Source organism: Neovison vison, chromosome 12 (assembly GCF_020171115.1).
Source record: "Neovison vison isolate M4711 chromosome 12, ASM_NN_V1, whole genome shotgun sequence".
NCBI classification, from domain to species: Eukaryota; Metazoa; Chordata; class Mammalia; order Carnivora; family Mustelidae; genus Neogale; species Neogale vison.
In genome coordinates, this window is record NC_058102.1 from 108146586 (window position 1) to 108166891 (window position 20306).

A 20306-nucleotide genomic window follows, 5' to 3' on the forward strand; every position below is an offset into this window, starting at 1 on the left:
CTTATAACTCCAAGTTCGTACCTTTGACCCTCTCATCCAATTCTCCCCCCTACCTCTGGCAACCACAAATCTGATCTCTTTCTCCATGAGTGCAGTGGTTTTGTTTTTGTTTTTGTTTTTAGATTCCACATATAAGTGAAATCTTATGGTATTGTCTTTCTCTGTCTGGCTTATTTCTTTTAGCATAATGTCCTCAAGGTCCATCTATGTTGTCATAAATGGCATTTTTTACAGATGAATAATATTCCAGGGTGTGTGTGTGTGTATTATATATGCCACAAGTTCTTTGTCCATTCACCCTTTGATAGACAATTGGGTTGGCTCTTATAAATAATGCTGCGAAGAACATGGGGAGAGCAGATATCTTTTTGAGTTAGTGTTTTCGTTTCCCTTGGATATATTCCCAGAACTGGAATCACTGGATCATATGGTAGTTGATTTTTAACTTTTTGGGAGGAACCTCTATGCTGTTTTCCATAGTGGCTGCACCAATTTACAGTCCCACCAACAGCCCACCAGGGTTCTCCTTTCTCCTCTTGTTATCTCTTGTGTTGTCACCTTACTGTGGTTTTAATTTGCATTTCCCTAATGACAAGTGATATTGAACACCGTTTCATATATATCTTCTTTAGAAAAATGTCCATTCAGGTCCTGTACCAAATTTTTTTAAACGCTGTACTTTTAAAGATTGATTGATTGATTGATTGATTGATTTGAGAGAGAGAGAACACACGCACCCAAGTGAGGGGTGGGAGAGGGATAAGCAGACTCCACATTGTGTGTGGAGCCCAATGCAGGGCTGAATCTCAGGACCTAAGCTGAAGTCAAAAGTTAGATACCCAAATGACTGAGCCACCCAGGCACCCCTGTGCCAGATTTTTGAATTGGATTATTTGGGGTTTTGGTTTTTGGTTAATGTTTTGTTTTGTTTTTTGCTGTTGAATTGTCTGACTACTTTCTTTTTTTTTTTTTAAGATTTTACTTATTTATTTGACAGATAGAGATCACAAGTAGGCAGACAAGCAGGCAGAGAGGGGGGGGGGAAGCAGGCTCCCTGCTGAGCAGGGAGCCTGATGTGGGACTCGATCCCAGGACCCTGAGATCATGACCTGAGCTGAAGGCTTAACCCACTGAGCCACCCAGGCGCCCCTGTCTGGCTACTTTCTATATTTGGATATCAGTCTGTTATTGGATATATGGCTTGCAAATATCTTTTCCTGTTCCACAGGTTGTCTTTTCACTTTGCTGATGATTTCTTTTGCTGACTGCAAGCTTTTTAATTTGATGTAATCCCACTTGTTTATTCTTTATTTTGTTGCTGGGTGGGCTGCTTTTTTTTTTTTTTTTTTTTTTGGTCTCATGTAATCTTCCCAATAACCTAGTGAAGTATTTGCTACTGTTATCTTTGTTTTCTCAGAGGCAAACAGAAGGGAAGTTAAGTGACTTGCCTAAGTGTAGTTAACATTTAGCAACCGACAGAACTAGGATGAAACTCTGGCTTCTGACTTCAGAGCTCCATCCACTCACCATTGCATATTACTGATCCTGGGACCTTGCAATGACTAGCTCCACACTCTAATTGTGAGCTTACCAGTCAAATCCACACCACCGCAGCTACCCCCAATGAAAGGGGAAAAGAAAGAGTTGTAATTTATCTTGAAATTTCTAGTGGGTGTATGAGTGAGGAGTGATGTTAAGGAAAGCACAGAAAAAAGGACACTAATCTCCCCCATGCTGGTCCTCAGGTACTGGAACTCCTTAAGCAACCTGGTGGCATCCTTGCTGAATTCTGTGCGCTCCATTGCCTCCCTGCTGCTGCTCCTCTTCCTCTTCATCATCATCTTCTCCCTCCTGGGGATGCAGCTCTTTGGAGGAAAGTTCAACTTTGATGAAATGCAGACCCGGAGGAGCACATTTGATAACTTTCCCCAGTCCCTTCTCACCGTGTTTCAGGTATGGACTCTTCTCTGCTGGGATAATGAGTGGGAGGGTTGTTGAGTGGTGGGGTTGGGTTTTGGGGGAGAAAAGGTGGTGGGGACTTTCACCTTGTACTGAGCAACCAAAGCCAGCCTAGATCAGCCATGGAAGGTCCATGCCCGGGAGAGTCTTGAGTTTTTTCTATAGTCCCCCCACCCTCAGTCCCCCATGGAATCCCACTGTTGGATGGACCACAGGGGGAAAAAATATAATTGAGTAGTTTAAAAACTCTTGTTTAAACATGGAACCCTTTATTCAAATAAATTCTACATGAACACCCAAAGTACAAACAGAGGAAAGGAGACTGCACTTGTTGGGGGAGGGGAAGGTGATGAAGCTCTGTCTTTTTACACACCATGCTTGTCACCAGGAAAAAAATGTAACTAGCCCATCAAATTTGTCATTTCATAGATATATTGGTGTCGGGTAAAGCTAAAGTAGCACTTGTTGAAGTTTCAAAGTAGATTGATTTACAAGAAAAATATGTGGGTGTGGCCCAAATCTTAAAGGTGGCACCCAAATGAGTAACGCTGGGGAAAGCTGGAACAGCACAGTACTCTCTCAGTGAAAACATTCATGTTTGTGCAAGGGCCCAGAGGAAAGGCTAATAGTGGCCATCTTGTGCAGTCGATTAGAAGAAGATACTTTGACCAGGAAGCCTTTCCAGTCACTTCTCAAATAATATCATGCCAGAGCCCATGCACTTTGTCTGAGGGTGGACTCAAAGTTGCCCAGGTGCTTAGCTCAGAGCCCCTGGGAGGAGAACTGGGGGCCAAGAGGAGGGAAAGAGGTGGAAAAGAGATTTTAGACAATTTTGTTAACATAGTGGGGCAGGGTAGGGGAGTTTTGGGTTTGCTGTTGGTCTAACGCTGTGTCCCTTATTGGTGGGAATGTGTCATTCAGATCCTGACCGGGGAGGACTGGAATTCGGTGATGTATGATGGGATCATGGCTTATGGCGGCCCCTCTTTTCCAGGGATGTTAGTCTGTATTTACTTCATCATCCTCTTCATCTGTGGAAACTGTATCCTTTGCTCCTGCCTCCCCGCCCCTGCTGCCCCACCCTCCCTCAGCCTGCAGCACGATGCCAAATACAGGTGCCGAGCAGGTCCTGACTCGGGGCTGAAAAGTGTGGCTGCCCGCCCACAGGGCCCCCAGGCAAGCAGGGGAAAGGTGTGCTCTGGGGAGAAAATGTGTCGCTTTCCAGAACCACCTTAGCCGTGGAGGAGGGTCTTGGTGGAAGCCTGGAGCTTTGGTATAGGTGGGGATGTAAGTTCATCTTCCCAAACTAGTTTGGGCTGTAGTGTTGCCCGACTCCAGGAGGCATGTTCTTATTATAGTCTGGGTGAACAATGCCCCCTGGTGTTGTGTACGGACAGCTACTCACATAGATTCCAGGGTGAACACACTTGGCCTATGGCTGCTGGAAGTAAGAAGTGCCGTCCAGGGGACCTGAGCCGTCATCCTTGAAATGACCTTCATCTCTCCTCCCTGTTTTCTGCTCAGTGTCCCTCCCTCTGAAGCTGCTCTCCAGGACTATCTTCCAGGCGGAGCCAGACAGGCTTCACCAGGCAGACCTGACAAGTGCTTGCAGATCCAGGCCATGGGCAGGTTTCTGGGGTCTCCAGCCACAGGCAATCTAACCCCATGAGGGTTGTGTGCAGAGGAGATGGTAAAGTAGAGGCAGCTCTGGCCCAAGATTCCGGTTTAAATCAAGGCTTAACGTAGTGCTAAAAGCTCGGGCATTGCTGCCAACAGACTGCCCTCACCCTTTACCAGCTGGGTGACCTCAGCAAACTAAAGGCTCTCTACCTCAGTGTCTGTAAAATGGGTGATGAAATATCAGGGCCTACTGCTTAACAGGTCCCCGTGAGGTTTAATGGGATGATGATTGCGAAGCCCCTGCTGCCGTGGTGGGGGCCGGGGGCAGGTGTACGCTGGCACCATTGGGCAAGCCCTTCACCCCTGCGGGTTGTGGCCTCCTGGTATGGGAAATGGTGTGGCTGTCTGGGAGCCTGGGGGTGGAGGTTAGACTTAATGAACATTAAGGGCCCATGCAACTACGCTTTTTTGATTCTGCTTCTCCAAGCCACAGTGTTTCTCTTCAAGGTGGGGGTGGGGAGTGGGGCAGCGAGAAGAAAAGGGCCAATAACCACTTCAATTCGGAGTTCCCGGGATTCAGCTGGCTCCGGCTGGACGCTCCAAGGGCCTTTGTATGCACAGGCTCACATGAAGAGTTGGCAGAGAGATCAGGCACCTCCTCAGTGCCCGGTTTTCATGAACCGCTCCTAAGAGCATTCTGCATTCTGCTAGAGACAATGCTGTTTATTATGTCAATTACAGCCAGCCACCTCAGTAGGGAAACCAATAAGGAAACCTGGCAATTAAAGAGCAAGGCAGACTCACTACCTAACTGGCTGCCCATTCCAGCCTGCAAGCTAGCCTGCTCTCAACCCCTTAGAAATCTCCTGGTTGCTAGGAGGGTAATGGGGAGGGAGAGGGGTGGAGGAGGGATGCCACTGGGCTGGGTACCCTCGGGGTGAGTCACCACTGAGCTCACTCTGTGGAGCACTCAACCACTGCATGTCCTGCACCCTCCCTGCCCCCTGAGCCCATCAGAAACCCCAAGGCCAAGGGTCATTTTCTTTAAGAATGGACACAAACAGATATCCTACTGAATGTGTTCTTGGCCATTGCTGTGGACAACCTGGCGGATGCTGAGAGCCTCACGTCTGCCCAAAAGGAGGAGGAAGAAGAGAAGGAGAGAAAGAAGCTGGCCAGGTAACCCTCTAAGCTTACCCATCCCTGGGGCCCCAGGGTCCCAGTTCTGATTGCCACTCCCATTAGTGGTAGCGAGAGGCTTGGGCACTGGCCTCTATTGACCAAAACTCCTAGAAGACGCCGGGTATGGGGCTGCCTACAGAACGTTGGGCCTCTCTGCTAATACCTAGGCATGGCTCTGAAGTAGGGACCGTCATGAGTTACAGTCTCTGTGAAGGTGTTGGATTTCCTCACCTGTCTAAGAAGCTGGAGGGTGCTCTTGAGAAGGGAGGTCATAAGAGGTGGAGGGAGTGAAGGGCGCAGAGAGGAGGAAGGCAGCCACTCAGAAGGGAAATGCTGTTCCAGCTGAGTGACTCCTTTTCACTATTTGATAACTCATCTCCGGCGTTCAGAAAGCAAGATAAGACCCTGCATTATCTTCTGTCATTGTCTAAATGGGACTTCATCATCCACACATCTGCTAGATACTGAGCAGAGTTTTCCAGAAACCAATCCTGAATCAGATCCAGAAACTTCCTCTGATTTAGACAAGGACTTGTAGCAGCTAAGAAGCTGAAAGAGGCCAGACAGAGCAAGGTGTGGTCAGGCCAAGCATTGTGGGCCCAGCCCAGTGGCATCTGGGATTGAGTGGCATGTACCATATGCCCCAGGTGAAGGAAGATGCATGTAAGCCCAGGGAACCTGTTCCCACCAGTCCCTAGCAGACCACGGGGTAGTTTGTTTCTTCATGTTTCCTATCATTCAGTAAACATTTAATTTTTCCTCCTGCTGACCGGCCAGGACTGCCAGCCCAGAGAAGAAACAAGAGGTGGTGGAGAAGCCAGCAGTGGAGGAGACCAAGGAGGAGAAAATTGAACTGAAATCTATTACTGCTGATGGAGAGTCCCCACCCACCACCAAGGTCAGAAGCCATCTCCTTCCAGGATCTGGGAGGCCCATTGCTGGGGGAGGGAGGGCACAGTCCCAGGCCAGGCACCCTTGGAAAGGAAGGAGGAAAGAAGGAAAGGGATTCAATGAAAGAAAACCCATGTGGGTGGCACAGGAGGGCTAGCAATGTGAAGAGAAGGCCGGCTGGGTGAATCCCAGCCTTCTGTTGATGTCTTTAAGGATATACGCAAGATAACAAGGACCTATTTTTGAGTCAACAGCTCAGTCATTGACTATAATGCAATTTCAAGGCCTCTCTCAGCCTCTCTAACTGGGGAATGTATCTAACTAGATTCTTCCTCCTTCTCTCGTTTGGCTGCTTAGATCAACATGGATGACCTCCAGCCCAATGAAAATGAGGATAAGAGTCCCTACCCCAACCCAGAAAATACAGGTACCAATCCCACTGCCTAACCCTGAGGTTGGGAGGTTGGGGGTAGAGATCTAGATTCTAAAGCCATATGGAAGTAGCCATGTGTTAGGGACGGGTGTTTCCAGGTTCGGTCTCCAGGTACCTTGCACAACGAAATGTCTTCTGCCTCTGTAGTTAGGCATTACCAGCTATCATCCAGAGGGGAACTTTGCTCCTGGCTTCCTCATAATAACGACATAACATTAAATAAATTGTGTTTGGGCAGTCTTTTACATCCTTTGGAAGGTGGATTCTATAGACATTTAAGGTTTTATTATATCTTATGCCGTAAAATCATTAACTTATATAATTTGCAAGTTGCAGCATTACGCTTACTTAATAATAATAGTAAATCCTGACTCTGTCTTATCCTTACTGGGGTGGGGGAGTGGGGCAGTGCTGAGTACAAGGACAGTACCACCACACATATCCCCACTGGTTGCTTCGTAAAATGCTTTCATTTATTATAAAAAGAATTCTTCACAACTCAGCCTTCTCATCTTCTGATACGTAAGTTGGAAGGCAGTCTCCTCTGAGAGGGTTTACTATCAGAGGTCCTCAGGCCGCCCTCCATCTGTCCTCCTTGTCGGCAAGGACTCAGGCAGCCATCTTTGTTTCCCTTGGGAAGCAGGCTTGCTGCGATCATTTCCCCCTCACTTACCTCCTGCCTCCTGGGAAGGAGGATTTGGTTTGCTGGGAATTGGACCAAAGGAAGAGCAGGAAGGGTGTCCGAAGCCTGAAAGCTCTACTGGGTGGAAATTCTTACAGGATTTTAAGGACTAGACATGTTGGCCAAAGTCAATGGGGAATCCTGTCTTGATCCTGAATTGTCCAATTAACTCTGAAATGACATTTTGAAGATAAGCCAGGGAGAAATTGAATAGGGACTGGAAACTAATGATTTGAGGTAGTTTTTGTTTATTTTGTTACTGTAGTGGTGTTATTGTAGTTCTAGCCTATACATGTAAATGTGTATATGGATAGACTCTAAAATATTTAGAAGTTGCTTAAAAATATACTCCAGCAGCTCCTGTTGAAGCTGGGTATGGCGGCTCACTGCACAAGTCTCTCGACTTGTGTGTGTATTTTCCAAATTTAGAAAGAAAGATAGTAATGAAAGGAATCCCCCTGGGCCCCAGGCGGTGCTAGCCCTAGCTGGCCAGGTGCCCCCGCACACAGCACAGGGGGACAGCATGGATTTGAGGGCACTTTCCCATGTGTGCCCAGCTGAAGGCAGCCCAGGCCTGTTCTCTCTCCCTGGCGGTGGGGCAGCTACACCTGCGACCATAGTCTCCAGTTCCATCATTCTAAATATACTGGTGCCTTTTCTCTTCTTTGTTGCCCTTTGAAAGAAAGGGAAGCAGGTCAGGGGAAAAAAATAATGAGGACATTGTCAACATATTAGCCACCGCAGAAAAAGTGCCTTTGTTGACCCAGCTTTGAGGATTCTTGGAATGGTTTTGCTTTTAGACTGAAAAGTTCTTCCCACATTCTGCTGATTTGTCAGGATCCTGTAGTTTTTTGAGTGTCCCTTCCCTTGTCATGTGACCACCCTTCTCCAGCCTCCTGCAGACCCACCCCCTCCAAAGTTTCTCTTGGTCCCAGGCATCTCACACACCTGTGTTGAGACCTGTGGTTCATAGGTAGTCGAGGTTGTCATGCCTCAGCCCACCACCACACTCAGGCCTTGAAGACCAGCCCCAATAGCTCCCCATTTGTTCACTGTCTCTGCTTTTCATTTTTTCACCCAAGGGTGGTGTCCTCTTAAAGTTGGTGGTTCCCCATGTCCTCCCTTCCTCCAAGGAACCAGTCTCTGCTTCCCGGCTCCTCCTTCTCTTGCCTCTGCAGGGCACCTCCTGGACCCTATTTCCAGATGCAGCAGAAGTCCCCAAGAATCCCTCCCAAGATCACTTGGCCTGCTGTCTCTGTTCTGGTCAATCTTTCATTACCAGCTGCTCCTCTCTCTTCTGAACCAGAAAAGGCAAAGAACCTGATCTGCCATTGTCCTCCCAACCCTGCCCCTTCTGCTTTGTAGCCTTTGGGCATCTGGCCTCTCCTGTGCCCACTTAACCCAGATGCCTTTGGGAGGCAGTGCTTGTGGATATCATACCTGGCCCACGTACAGCCAAACTCCCGGGATGGAGAGGTGCAGGGCCAGAGAATACTCTCACGACTCCTCCTGCCCCCACATCTCCCTCCGGCTTCCTCCTCTCCCTGCCTCCCATGCCTGTGCCCTCCCCCACCCCTGCCCCGGCCAGGTTGTTGTTCTTGCTTGTCCAGGTTGCACCCAAAGGTGAGTGCGGATGTGACTGAGTGGGCATGAACTCCAACCTGCAGTCCCCTAGCCAGGACCCTTGCCCTCAAAGAAACACCCCATGGAGGGGCCTGTTTCTGATTTGCACAACATACCAACCGGCCAGCAGTGGCTTGTCAGTCCTTCCCTCCCTGCGGAATCTCCAAAGCTCAACAGTTGGTTTGAGTCTCCCTGCTTAGCATACATTAAATTTTAGAAATATCTGCTTACCTAGGAAGGGTGCCAAGACTGTGCTTTTATTTGATCGAGTCATTTATTAGAGGAAACATACAGATGTGTGTTTGCAGACTAAAAATTAATAAAGACGCTTGAAAAAGAAAAGTGAATGACACCAGAGAATGCACAGGGAGTCTCTGTTCTTCCTGATGCTTTGGGAAGGCTCCAGCTGCTTCAAGGGGTTTGAATAACAGCAAAGCCGTGAGGTGGGCAGTTGTGGGGGGAGAGACAGCCAGCCTGCATGGACAAGAGTGGGCTGGGCTGGGCTTTGTTTTGGGGGAAGGGGAGAGACCATACTATAGTCATAGACAGGGAGCTGGAAGAAACCATGGAGGTATTCATTCACTTAATAACTACTAATGAGACACCTACTGTGGGCCAGGCACTGTGACAAGTGCCAGGAATACACCTGCGGGAAAGACAGGGAAGGTCACTGCTCTCCTGGAGCTTACAGTGGGGAGAGAGTGTCTTCTGGGGAGACAGATAGTGAGCAAGAAAGGAGGCCAACAAAAAGGTCATGAGGTAGCAGTGAGCAGTCAGGAGATAACGAAGCCAAGGGCTATGTGAACGAGTTCCTCAGTGGCATGAGGCTGCTTTGGCTGTGTGGTCAGAGAAGGCCTCCTGAAGGAGGCAACATTCCGGCTGAAACCTGGATGAGGCAGAGGAACTAGATGTATGGAAATCAGAAGAAAGTGCTTTCTAGGTGGAGGGCTCACAAATGCAGAATCTCTTGGGCAGAATGGTCTGTGGAAGAATCCAAAGAGACCACCATGCATGGAGCAAAGAGAACGAAGGGGAATGACTGTGGGTGAGACAGGCAGGAGCCGGTAGGGCAGGGTCTCTGAGGCCACCTGAGAAGTTCCCACCTTAGTTGATGCCGTGAAGACTCATCCGAGGTTCTCAGGCAGAGGAAGATAAGATCTCATGTCTGAATTATCTTTAGTAGACTGTGCAGCATGAAAACAAGGCAGTAGATGGCCAAGAGTAAAACGGAAAGCAGTGAGGGCATTAGTAGCAGTCCTGTGAGAGGCAGTGGCCACTTGGGCCAAAACTCTGTTTTGGTGCGTAGATACAGAGAACGGGCAGAACTTGGGACGCATTTGGCAGGACTTGCTAACAACCTAGAAGTCAGCGAGAGAAAGGAAGTAATGGGGGTAGATAAGGTTTTGGAGCTGAGCCAGCAGAGAACAGGCCCAGTGCAGCAACAGGTGCAACCTCAGGCTTCCGTCTCCGGACGCTATCCACAGAGCTCGCTTCCGGGGGCGTAGCCTTGCCAGTCATGCCAGGGAACTCTGGGCCACACTCAACACTGTAGGTCCCTCCAGGGCAAGAACCACAGCTTTGTGTTCAGTATGCTGTAGGCGCTAGGTGTTAGTAATATTTTTATCTGAATTGGTTGAGAGCAAAATCACAGGGATGAAAATGAGTATCAAGTGAGGCAGGGGGAGGGGGAGGGGTCGGGTGGCAAGGATCACTGAGGACCAAAAGTGAGGCGTCCAACTACATAGGGGGTTTTACTTTTGAACACGGGCACCTGCCATCATGAAAGCCACAGCAACTCCACAGTGCGCTTCTCCACACCTCCGAGAACGGATCCCTAAGGGAGTCCACCGGCATCCAGCGCTGGAGTGTAGGTGGTTCGGTTCCCAACCCCCCAAACAGAACTTGACCTGACTTTTCCTACTCTGCCAACTCCGTCCTTATACATAATACATGCAGAGAATCACAGCTGTCAGATTTCTGGCCCTTTACAAATTTGGGCTTGTCCTTTAGACGTGGTTTCCTTCTAAACACTATGCCTGGAATTCAGCTGGTATGTGTCTGAACCTACTGGCTTGCTTCTCCCTAGCAATAGGAATCAGGGCCGAGCTTCATAATCAGCAGGGCAGGTCCTGCAGATGAAAGCAAAACTTTTCACCAGAACTCGGAAATCCACAAAGCTAGTAAATATGTTTTTCTTGAAACACCAATGATTAAAGCAAACATTAAATTACCTGTTACCAAATTATCATGAATAAGAAAGCATTGTTATCATGAATAAGAAAGTTGTTGATTTAGAGCACAACTGAAAAGAATACAAATAGTTGGGCAGGAATTGAAGAGACTTCTCAATGAAATTTCATTTGTAAATATTGCAATTTAGGCCAACTCCAGGTTTATTTATTTTGCTTTACTGGGAGACTCCACGTCTCTTTTACCTACCAAGGTGTGGCTGGAAAGCTTCAACCCTTGGCCCAATACAGTTCTTCATCTCATGTCTCTCTGCTGCTAAAAATATTAACTGCTTTGCTGGTCAAATCTAATTACTCTGGGGTGGGACTGATTTATGCCTATATTCTGCTGGTCCTCCAAAAAAGCCTTGGGCCCCTAAATGCTTCTTGCTTGAGAACAAACCATGCTCTGTGCCAGGTATCTTTTCTTCTCTGTACCACCTGGCTTCATTTTAACCAGGAGAGGAGAGAGCATGAGGAGATGTGGCTGGTCTGTAAGATAAACTTCCGTAACTATCTTTCCAACAACTGAGTCTCCTTCTTCCTTTGTAAAGTCCTCTTCCTCATAAAGCAAATGTTGGTGTGAACATGTAATCATCATCAAAAGCCAAGGGCGACTACACGCTGGACAAGTGTCTCTCTCCATAGTGTCTCTCTCAGCACATAAAGAGCTACATGTAAAATCAGGTATGCTGGCTATTGGGTCCTAAGTGCGAGTGCATGCAGGAGGCCAACAGGGCCCCAGAATTGCAGGCAGGTCATTCTGGAGAACCCAGGTACTCAGGAGAGCCAGGTGAATGATGCTGTCTGACATGGCAGTCCTTCTAGCTCTGCAGAGAGGGAGATGAGGGCAGTCCAAATAAGGAGACAGCATGAGGAAAGGAAATGCGAAAGCACATGGCGAGTGTATTCATTTCCTGGAGTTTTCATAACAAATAACCATGAACTTGAGGGCTTCGAACAGCAAACATTTATTTTCTCATGGTTCTGGAGCTTACAAGTCTGAAATCAGATGTTGACAGAACCATCCTCCCTCTAAAGCTTCTGGGGAGAATCCTCTCTCACCTCTCTGCGTCTCTGCTGGTGGACAGCCGTCCTTGGCCCTCCTTGCCTGTCAGCCTCATCACCCCTGTCTCTGCCTCTTTCTCCACGTGTATGTCTCTATGTCTCCTTATAAGGACAGCAGTCCTTGGATTTAGGGCCCACCCCACTCCAGTATGACTTCATCACAACAATACCTCTGCAAAGACACTCTTTCCAAAGTTAGGTCACATTCTGAGGTTCCAGCTAGGCATGAATTTGTCGGGGACATTATTCAACCCACCACCATGAGCCTTCAGAAAACAGGCTCATGGCAAGAGCAGAAAGCCTGTCAGGGAAGAACAGCAGGCAGAGGTCGGACCGAAAAAGACGCTAAACACTACTTTACAAACTAAGAGTCTTTCCTGTGGGCAGAGATCATAACAAGAGCTAACTTTTATATAGAACATATTATGTGCCAGGAGCCACTCTGAGGTATATATTTGCTGTTTTCCCATTCTCTGTGTCTCAGGGAAACTGAGACACAGAGAAACTAAATGCCAGAAAGAAACAGAGCCAAGATTTGGGTCAAGGCATTGACTAGAGAACCCATGCTCTTACTCCCATTCCCCTACTAGACATTTTTAAATGCATTTGGTCAGAACAAGATATGTAGTCGTTTCCTACCATGGGCAGTGACCTTGCAAGCAAAGTAGTAAGCCATTTGCTTTTGGTCCACAGTAAACGTGACCACTAGCCTGGAAAACAAAGGTGCTTCTTTAACTGGTGCTGATGTCTAGAATTTTGAATGAAGGGCCTCTTGTGTTCAGCATCATTGCTCTATTATCCCTAAAGTGCATGATTTTTTGGTATTTTTCAGGAATGGGAGTGTTAAATTTAAACTCCTAGAACCTTCAAGGATAGGGCTCCTTGCAATTCAGCTGAGCCTTACATGCAGCCTAGACAGTCAAGACACCTGGCAATGTCCTAGTCTTACCTGATCAGCTTTCCTAGCACTTTTTTTTTTAAGATTATTTATTTATTTATTTATTTATTTATTTATTTATTTGACAGAGAGAGAGAGATCACAAGTAGGCAGAGAGACAGGTGAGGGATGGTGGGGGGGGGAAGTAGGCTCCCTGCTGAGCAGAGAGCGGGGCTCAATCCCAGGACCCTGAGATCATGACCTGAGCCAAAGGCAGAGGCTTTAACCCACTGAGTCACCCATGTGCCCCCACCTTTCCTAGCACCTTACATCTAGGATGACCAACCATCCAAATCCGACTGAAAAGTCTCCTGGGCTGTGGGAATTTCACTTTGGAAACTAGGACGATCCTTGGCAAACCAGGATTGAACTAGTCACCCTACTTACAACGCCCTTTGTCATGTGCTGCCAGAAAAGTCTCTCTAACAAAGATTCCAGCACTCACAGGGAAAGAGCTGAGTGTCTTAGTTGATACCCCTCATTTTCAGAGACGCAAATGGTGTTTTGATTCTGGTCAGTAGGAAGGTATCTGGAAGTAGGCAACACAACAGTAAAAGCTCATGGGCGTAGTAGAGTTATTTAGACTGGTGCGTTTTTTTCTTTTTTTTTTTTTTCTTTTTTTTTTTTTTTTCTTTTCAGTGTAACAGAATTCATTGTTTTTGCACCACACCCAGTGCTCCATGCAATACGTGCCCTCCTTAATACCTACCACCTGGCTCCCCCAACCTTCTACCCCTCGCCCCGTCAAAACCCTCAGGTTGTTTTTCAAAGTCCATCGTCTCTCATGGTTCACCTCCCCTTCCAATTTCCCTCAACTCCCTTCTCCTCTCCGTCTCCCTATGTCCTCCATGTTATTTGTTATGCTCCACAAATAAGTGAAACCATATGATAATTGACTCTCTGCTTGACTTATTTCACTCAGCATAATCTCTTACAGTCCCGTCCATGTTGCTACAAAAGTTGGGTGTTCATCCTTTCTGATGGAGGCATAATACTCCATAGTGTATATGGACCACATCTTCCTTATCCATTCATCCATTGAAGGGCATCTTGGTTCTTTCCACAGTTTGGCGACCGTGGCCATTGCTGCTATAAACATTGGGGTACAGATGGCCCTTCTTTTCACTACATCTGTATCTTTGGGGTAAATACCCAGTAGTGCATGGTCATAGAGATGCTCTATTTTTAATTAGAATGGTGCTTTTTTTCTTGCAGGAGAAGAGGATGAGGAGGAGCCTGAGATGCCTGTGGGCCCCCGCCCCCGCCCACTCTCGGAGCTGCACCTGAAGGAAAAGGCAGTGCCCATGCCAGAAGCCAGTGCATTTTTCATCTTCAGCCCCAACAACAGGTGGGCAAGAATGGTGGGGAAGGTGGGACTCCGCTCCCTTCGTGCCACATGCTCAACAGATGCCAGCATCCTCCGACCTCTAGTGGAGCCTGGGTCTCTCCTAACTCCCCACAACTTGTGTCAACAGGTGCTGATTTGGGGAAAAGCACCCTGTATTCCAAATCAGAAGACCTATGTCTGTTTTTCCCTCCATTTCTTGACACATGTAAACTCTATTTGTAGTCTTTTGGTGATTACCCTTGGTAATTTATCAAGTCTATTTAACTTAACAAAGTTTAAGGTTCAGCAGTATCCTGGACCTCCTCTTGCAAAATAGAAAAGCTTATACTATTTTAACTTCTCTCAGTCCTCCTAATTTAAATGTTGTTGTTGCTTAGTATTTTAGTCCTATTTTTTTTAATTTATTTATTTGACAGACAGAAATCACAAGTAGGCAAAGAGGCAGGCAGAGAGAGAGGAGGGGAAGCAGGCTCCCCGACAAGCAGAGAGCCCGATGCGGGGCTCAATCCCAGGACCCCGGGATCACGACCTGAGCCGAAGGCAGAGGCTTTAACCCGCTGAGCCACCCAGGCGCCCCTTTTAGTCCTATTTTTAACATAACAAGTTAGACATCGTCATCATTATCATTATTATTCTATCAACAATGTAGATTTGGATGTACATACAACTTGCCATTTTACTTGTTCACCATTTTTTCATACATCTCAGATCATCTTTCTGCAATCATTTTCTTTTATCCTAAGCACATATTTTTAGGAGCCCCTAGTGTTCCATGATGGTAAAGTCATTTGGCTTCTGTTTATCTCTAATTGTTTTCATTTCTTGTCCTTAGAAAATAGTTTTGCTATGTACATAATTTTGGGCCGATAGAATTTGTCTCACAGTGTGTTAAATATATTATTATACCATATCATTCTTTCTATCATTGCTTTGTAGGTAATCTGCCCTTTATCTCTAGCTGCTCTGAACATTTTCTGCTGCCTTGCTGTTTAGACTTACTATCATGTGTCTAGATATGGACTTTTTTCTCTTTGTCTTGCTCAGTTTGGAAACCAGGTGGGTCACAGAAACTTGGGACTCTCAGGCTGAGCCAACACCCTTAAGAAGCATCTGGAAGAAAGTTTCCCAATCTTAATTTAGGTCCAAAGGAATCTCACCAACTAAGATGATGCATTGAGGTCATAATCAAAGATTAGCATTATGGATTTATATTTTTCTCCAGTTCTCAAACAACATTAAAAATCAGAATAAGAATTTCTAATTCTTGAAAAGTTGCAGCCATAATCTCTTTATTCTTTCCTTCTGACGAAACTGGCCACATGTTAGGTCTTCTCATTCTGTCCTCCTGTCTCTTACTGTGTCTTGCAAATCTTTCATCTCTATCTCTCTTTTGGTGTTTGGGGTAGTTTCTTCAGATATACTTTCCAGTTTCTTCACCCTATCTTCAACTTTGTCTGTGTTACTGTTTAAGCCAGTTTTTATATCGACTTTATTCTTTACTCATTTCAAACATTTCCACTTACTTCTTGATTTTCCAGCTCCATCTGTCTATATTTAATACACCCCTTGTTGAGTTACCATCTTTGTGTTCAAGTCCTTTATTCTGTCAAATATTCAATATACAGTTGTTCTACGTTCTCTATCTGATGCGTCCAATATACACAGTCTCTCAGAGAGGGTTCTAAATCATTCTTTTGTAGTTTCTTCTGATTTCCCATCTCAGTGGCCCATCCTCTTATGCACTAAATCTTTGATTTATGACCTCAATACATCATCTTAGTTGGTGAGATTCCTGTGGACCTAAATTAAGATTGGGAAACTTCCTTCCAGATGTTTCTTAAGGTGTTGGCTCAGCCTGAGAGTCCCAGGTTTCTGTGACCCACCTCAAGTCTGGCTTGGAATGCAGTTTCCTGACAGCAGTGTTGCTACTGGTATCACTCAGGCAGCTCTGCCCTTCCTGGCTACCTCTCACACAGACCCTGGCTCAGTGGGTTTGTTTATCTGTTTGAAAAGGATAATCATTGCAGACCTCTTATCTCTGATGAAGCCAGAATTGCCTCAAAGGGTTCAGCCTTTCCAGGATTTGCTGCTTATGCAGCACTAGGGTCTCTCAGAACATTTAGTCCACCAAAGTGCTGTGAGCAGAAGTCTGAAAGCATGGATTCAAGCCCTGAACCCTCCCCCTCCCAACACACACACAAACACTACAATCTGTCTTTCTGGGCCAGCCTCTCTTTCTCGGGTTTCAGTGTTTTTATCTGTAAAATGAAGATAATAACACCCATATCCCATTCCCAAGCTGCCGGTATGCAAGAGTATACAAGACGCACTTGGCATTCAAGGATCTAGCATTTGTGACACTGTCAATGAGTGCCCAGAGGTCCATGCACATAGTTCTTTGTAATTACTCTGAGGTGTGGAATTGAATTGCATGCCTTGAAGCTATTACACAGTAGCAAATTGCCTAGTCAGAGTGCAGGCTGAGCTGGCCTCTAACCATCCCTGTCTCCGGGTGGCTTGTTCCCTATACATAAAAATATGAAGATCTTATGAAATGATTTTTTTTAATGGTGGGGAAAAAAATGTCCTCCCCCACCACCCAAAGAGCCAGTTGTTAATGTCACAGAAGTATATGAAAATTTGGGGATTCCCAAAGTTCTCAGATGTAACCCTCCAAAATGTCAAAAGCTAACTGCCTGTGAAAGTGCTTTGGAACTGCAAAAATCTGTGCAGATGTGCCTCACAGTGGGGGCGAGGAGTGGGGGTGGGATGTGGTTGTCATTACCCAGCAGCAGTAAGACCTCAGATGAAGGGCCCACCGCCCAACTAACAAGCACCTTTCCCAAGCCAAGCAAAGGGGCATTGAGCTCCAGAGACCCGAGAGTTCCTTCCCTGGCCTACCTGACGTGCTTCTGTCCTCTCCTCCCCACACAGATTTCGCCTCCAGTGTCACCGCATTGTCAATGACACGATCTTCACCAACCTGATCCTCTTCTTCATTCTGCTCAGCAGCATTTCCCTGGCGGCTGAGGACCCCGTCCAGCACACCTCCTTCAGGAACCATGTATGCATTCCCTGTTGTCCCCTGCACCCCTTCCTCCCGGGAATGGGACTAGGCCCACACTATGACTGACCTCAATCAGGAGCCCAATATTATATTCAGATGCACAATAAACATTCTTTTAAGAGATTAGGGCTTTGGTAGAAACCATAAGAAACAAAGAGAACATGTACCCAAATGCTTCAGGCTGGCCTGATTGGCAAAGTTCAGGACTCTCATTGCCCTGTGGATGTTTCCCTAAAGGCTCTGATTTCTTACATACTTAGTTTAAAAAAAAAAAAAAAAAAAAGGAGCTGCTGACTTCCTGCCTTGTTCCCAATAAACTCTGACCAGTCACAATCACTGGGGAGGGGAGCATTGTCAAGTAGGTGCCACTGGTGAGGCTGACCTTATATAAAAGAAAGCTCCAATGACCTTGTGTAGAGTAGAAAACTAAATTTGGAGACCAATCCAAGCCTCTGGTGAACAATATTGAAGGCTAGAGTAAGAGCTGTTTCATCTCAAAGCCTCAAAACTGTGTCAAATCCCAGCCAGGTAGGCATGAAGAGAGGAGTCCACCAACCTAAAACAATACCCATGCCAAACCACTCGGTGGTCCTACTGCCTGCTTGGTCCAGAGTTTTCTTAGAAAGCTCTTGGCCCTCACTCTGATGCATCACCTGAGATATAATAGAGGATGAAACCATGTAGCCTGCCCCAAGCCTGGGCAGTCCTCAGCTGGAGGATTCTCCCTTCCCTGCCCCAAAGAACCCAACACCAGGATTTCCACCAACATGAGAAGCTAGCTGAGTCACACCAATGTGACTTAAGCATTTTTCATTTTCCTGCAATAAAAAGCAAACCCCGCTCTCTGTCCTTTTGACACACATCCCAGTGGTCTGATTGGAGTTTGTAAGTGAATTGGATTAATGAAAAAAACATCCAACCAAATGCTGCCCAGACCCAGGACCAGCAGAGTCCTGCCCTGGAAGCTCCCCTCCAGTGTCTGGGGACTTCATCTGAAGCCACTAAGCTGCCTGAGGCCAACCCTGCTTCAGGATCCAATGCTCTGTATATGTTCCTCATCTCCTAACTTGCTTCCATCTGTCTCCACATGGAAAAGCTCATGTGTCCTGTATTATGGTTCTGGAGCTGACCTCTCCTTCCCACCCACTTCTCTCCCTTTGCACCCCATTCCCATCCTGTTTCTTTTTGTTTTGCAGATTCTGTTTTATTTTGACATTGTTTTCACTACCATTTTCACCATTGAAATTGCTCTGAAGGTAAAGCCCTAATCCCTCTCTCCTCTCCCCATCCTCCAGGAGCCAGCACTAGCTCTCTGCTGCTATCTGTCGCTAACACACACATGCTTCTGTTGGTGCCAACTTCACTCTCAGAGCCACTAATCCAATTCTGCTTATTTTTCAGATCCTAGGCAATGCAGACTATGTCTTCACTAGTATCTTTACATTAGAAATTATCCTTAAGGTAATGCAATCTGAGCAATGCACTCTCTGTCGCTTTCTCTGTCTCTGTTCTGTCTGCATGTCTCTTTTCTCCCTTGTTTTCTTCACTCTCTTTTTAACTCTCAAGACTGAGATTGGAAGAATTAAAGCCTTTTGCTTTGTGCTATGCCCAAAGAAACCCACCCCCCCGTGCTGTGCTTCCTCTCAGCCTGGAAGAAGCAGATGGTTCACAGTGTCAACATTGATGCTGTCCTGTCACCAGCTCTGGCACTGTGCCAGTCCACAATGCCCCCTACATACACACACACACACACACACACACACACATCCCATCTGTGGGCCATTGATGACTGACCCCTGCTTAGAACCCCCTTCCCTCCTCCTGCCCAGAAGAAATGCTGCACAAATTCCAAGAGGTGGGCATGGAAGGCCACTTTGGACAGCCATTGTCGACACCTTCTTCAGTACTAGGGGCAGACAAAAGGGCTAGGTTGGAGTTTGGTCTGTGTGATAGTAACCATGAGCCTGAGGAAAGATTTGAAGCCAGCCTTCCAATGAGAGTGTTCAACAGATGACTGTAGATTACGTCTAACTCCTTGGGTTCCTGCCGAAGAGCTTTGTTCCGATGCCCCTTGCCCTAAGCATGGAAGGGGGAGAATTGTGATGGAGAGCTAAGCACAGGGGAGTGAGGACCAAGAGCTAAAAGAAACTGGAGCACCTAGGTCCCACCCCCAGTCTTGAGAGTGCACGGGCCTGGCCCCACATGCAGCTGGCACCCCCAGGTGCTTGAAGCCCTGACTGAGGAACTGTTACAGACTTACCCCATCTGTGGAACCCACCCCTGAAAGCATTGGGATGAGAGAGATTGTTTTCTAAGTTTTATTTTATTAATTACATTAATTTATAATTAATACTTATATTTATTTTATTATGATTTCTACATTTTTCCAGTATACTTCTGAGCTTTTTTTTTTTTTTACATTTTATTTATTTATTTATTTGACAGAGAGAGAGATCATAAGTAAGCACAGAGAGAGGGGAAAGCAGGCTTCCTGCTGAGCGGAGAGCCCGATGCGGGGCTTGATCCTAGGACCCCGAGATCATGACCTGAGCTGAAGGCAGAGGCTTAAACCCACTGAGCTACCCAGACGTCCCTATACTTCTGAGCTTCTGAAACAAAGCATCGCCAAGCCACTCCAACTGAGACTCAGGGTGTGAGTTCTGAGACCCAGCAAAAGTGCATTTCAGCACTTCTTCTCTTCTCAGAACAAAATGACGGATTTTAACATTACCCCAAACAGAAGGGCTGTAGGCTTTAAAGCATATACTTCAGCTTGGAGTCTTCTTCCTGGGAGAGTCCAGGCTCCCTTTCCCCACTTCCTGGGACCGATGTAAGCCCCTGTCCACACTTGACCATGTGCCACAGCCAGCCTGCAGACAGACCCTTCCTTTCCTAATGCAAGTCCCAAGTCATGACCCAGCCCTTTAAAGTACATGGCAGTTCTATCCCTTCCAGGTAGGAGTTGAATGGGTCAGTTGGGGTGGCTCCCCTGTGACCTTATCCCCAGAAGCCTGAGATGTCCAGACCCCAGTTTCTGTCCCTGGTTCCAGTGATCAAGGGTATTCTTTGAGTTTTCTCTTCTACTCAAGGGCAGTGGATCTGACCAGGCCCTGATTCCTAGCATGGGGAGAGGGAGCCAAGAGCTGCCCAGCTACATTAAGATATACTTTGTAAAACCCCTTTCCATGGTGAGTTGAGTTCTCCTGGACTTCAGACTCCAGTAGGCACTTAAATACCAAAAACTCTTTCCCAGGACAAAAAATCTGAG

General features: G+C 46.8%; 1 protein-coding gene across 1 annotated transcript in view; it reads left to right on the forward strand.

Moving 5' to 3' along the window:
- The window catches only part of CACNA1C (calcium voltage-gated channel subunit alpha1 C), a 621853-nt gene that overhangs the window by 503173 nt on the left and 98374 nt on the right, over positions 1–20306 (forward strand). The window contains exons 15-22 of the mRNA XM_044228473.1: positions 1746–1953; positions 2881–3001; positions 4644–4758; positions 5539–5659; positions 6010–6079; positions 13839–13971; positions 16906–17035; positions 18235–18294. Coding sequence (XP_044084408.1) covers positions 1746–1953; positions 2881–3001; positions 4644–4758; positions 5539–5659; positions 6010–6079; positions 13839–13971; positions 16906–17035; positions 18235–18294 — 958 coding nt within the window. The remainder of the gene's footprint in view (positions 1–1745; positions 1954–2880; positions 3002–4643; positions 4759–5538; positions 5660–6009; positions 6080–13838; positions 13972–16905; positions 17036–18234; positions 18295–20306) is intronic.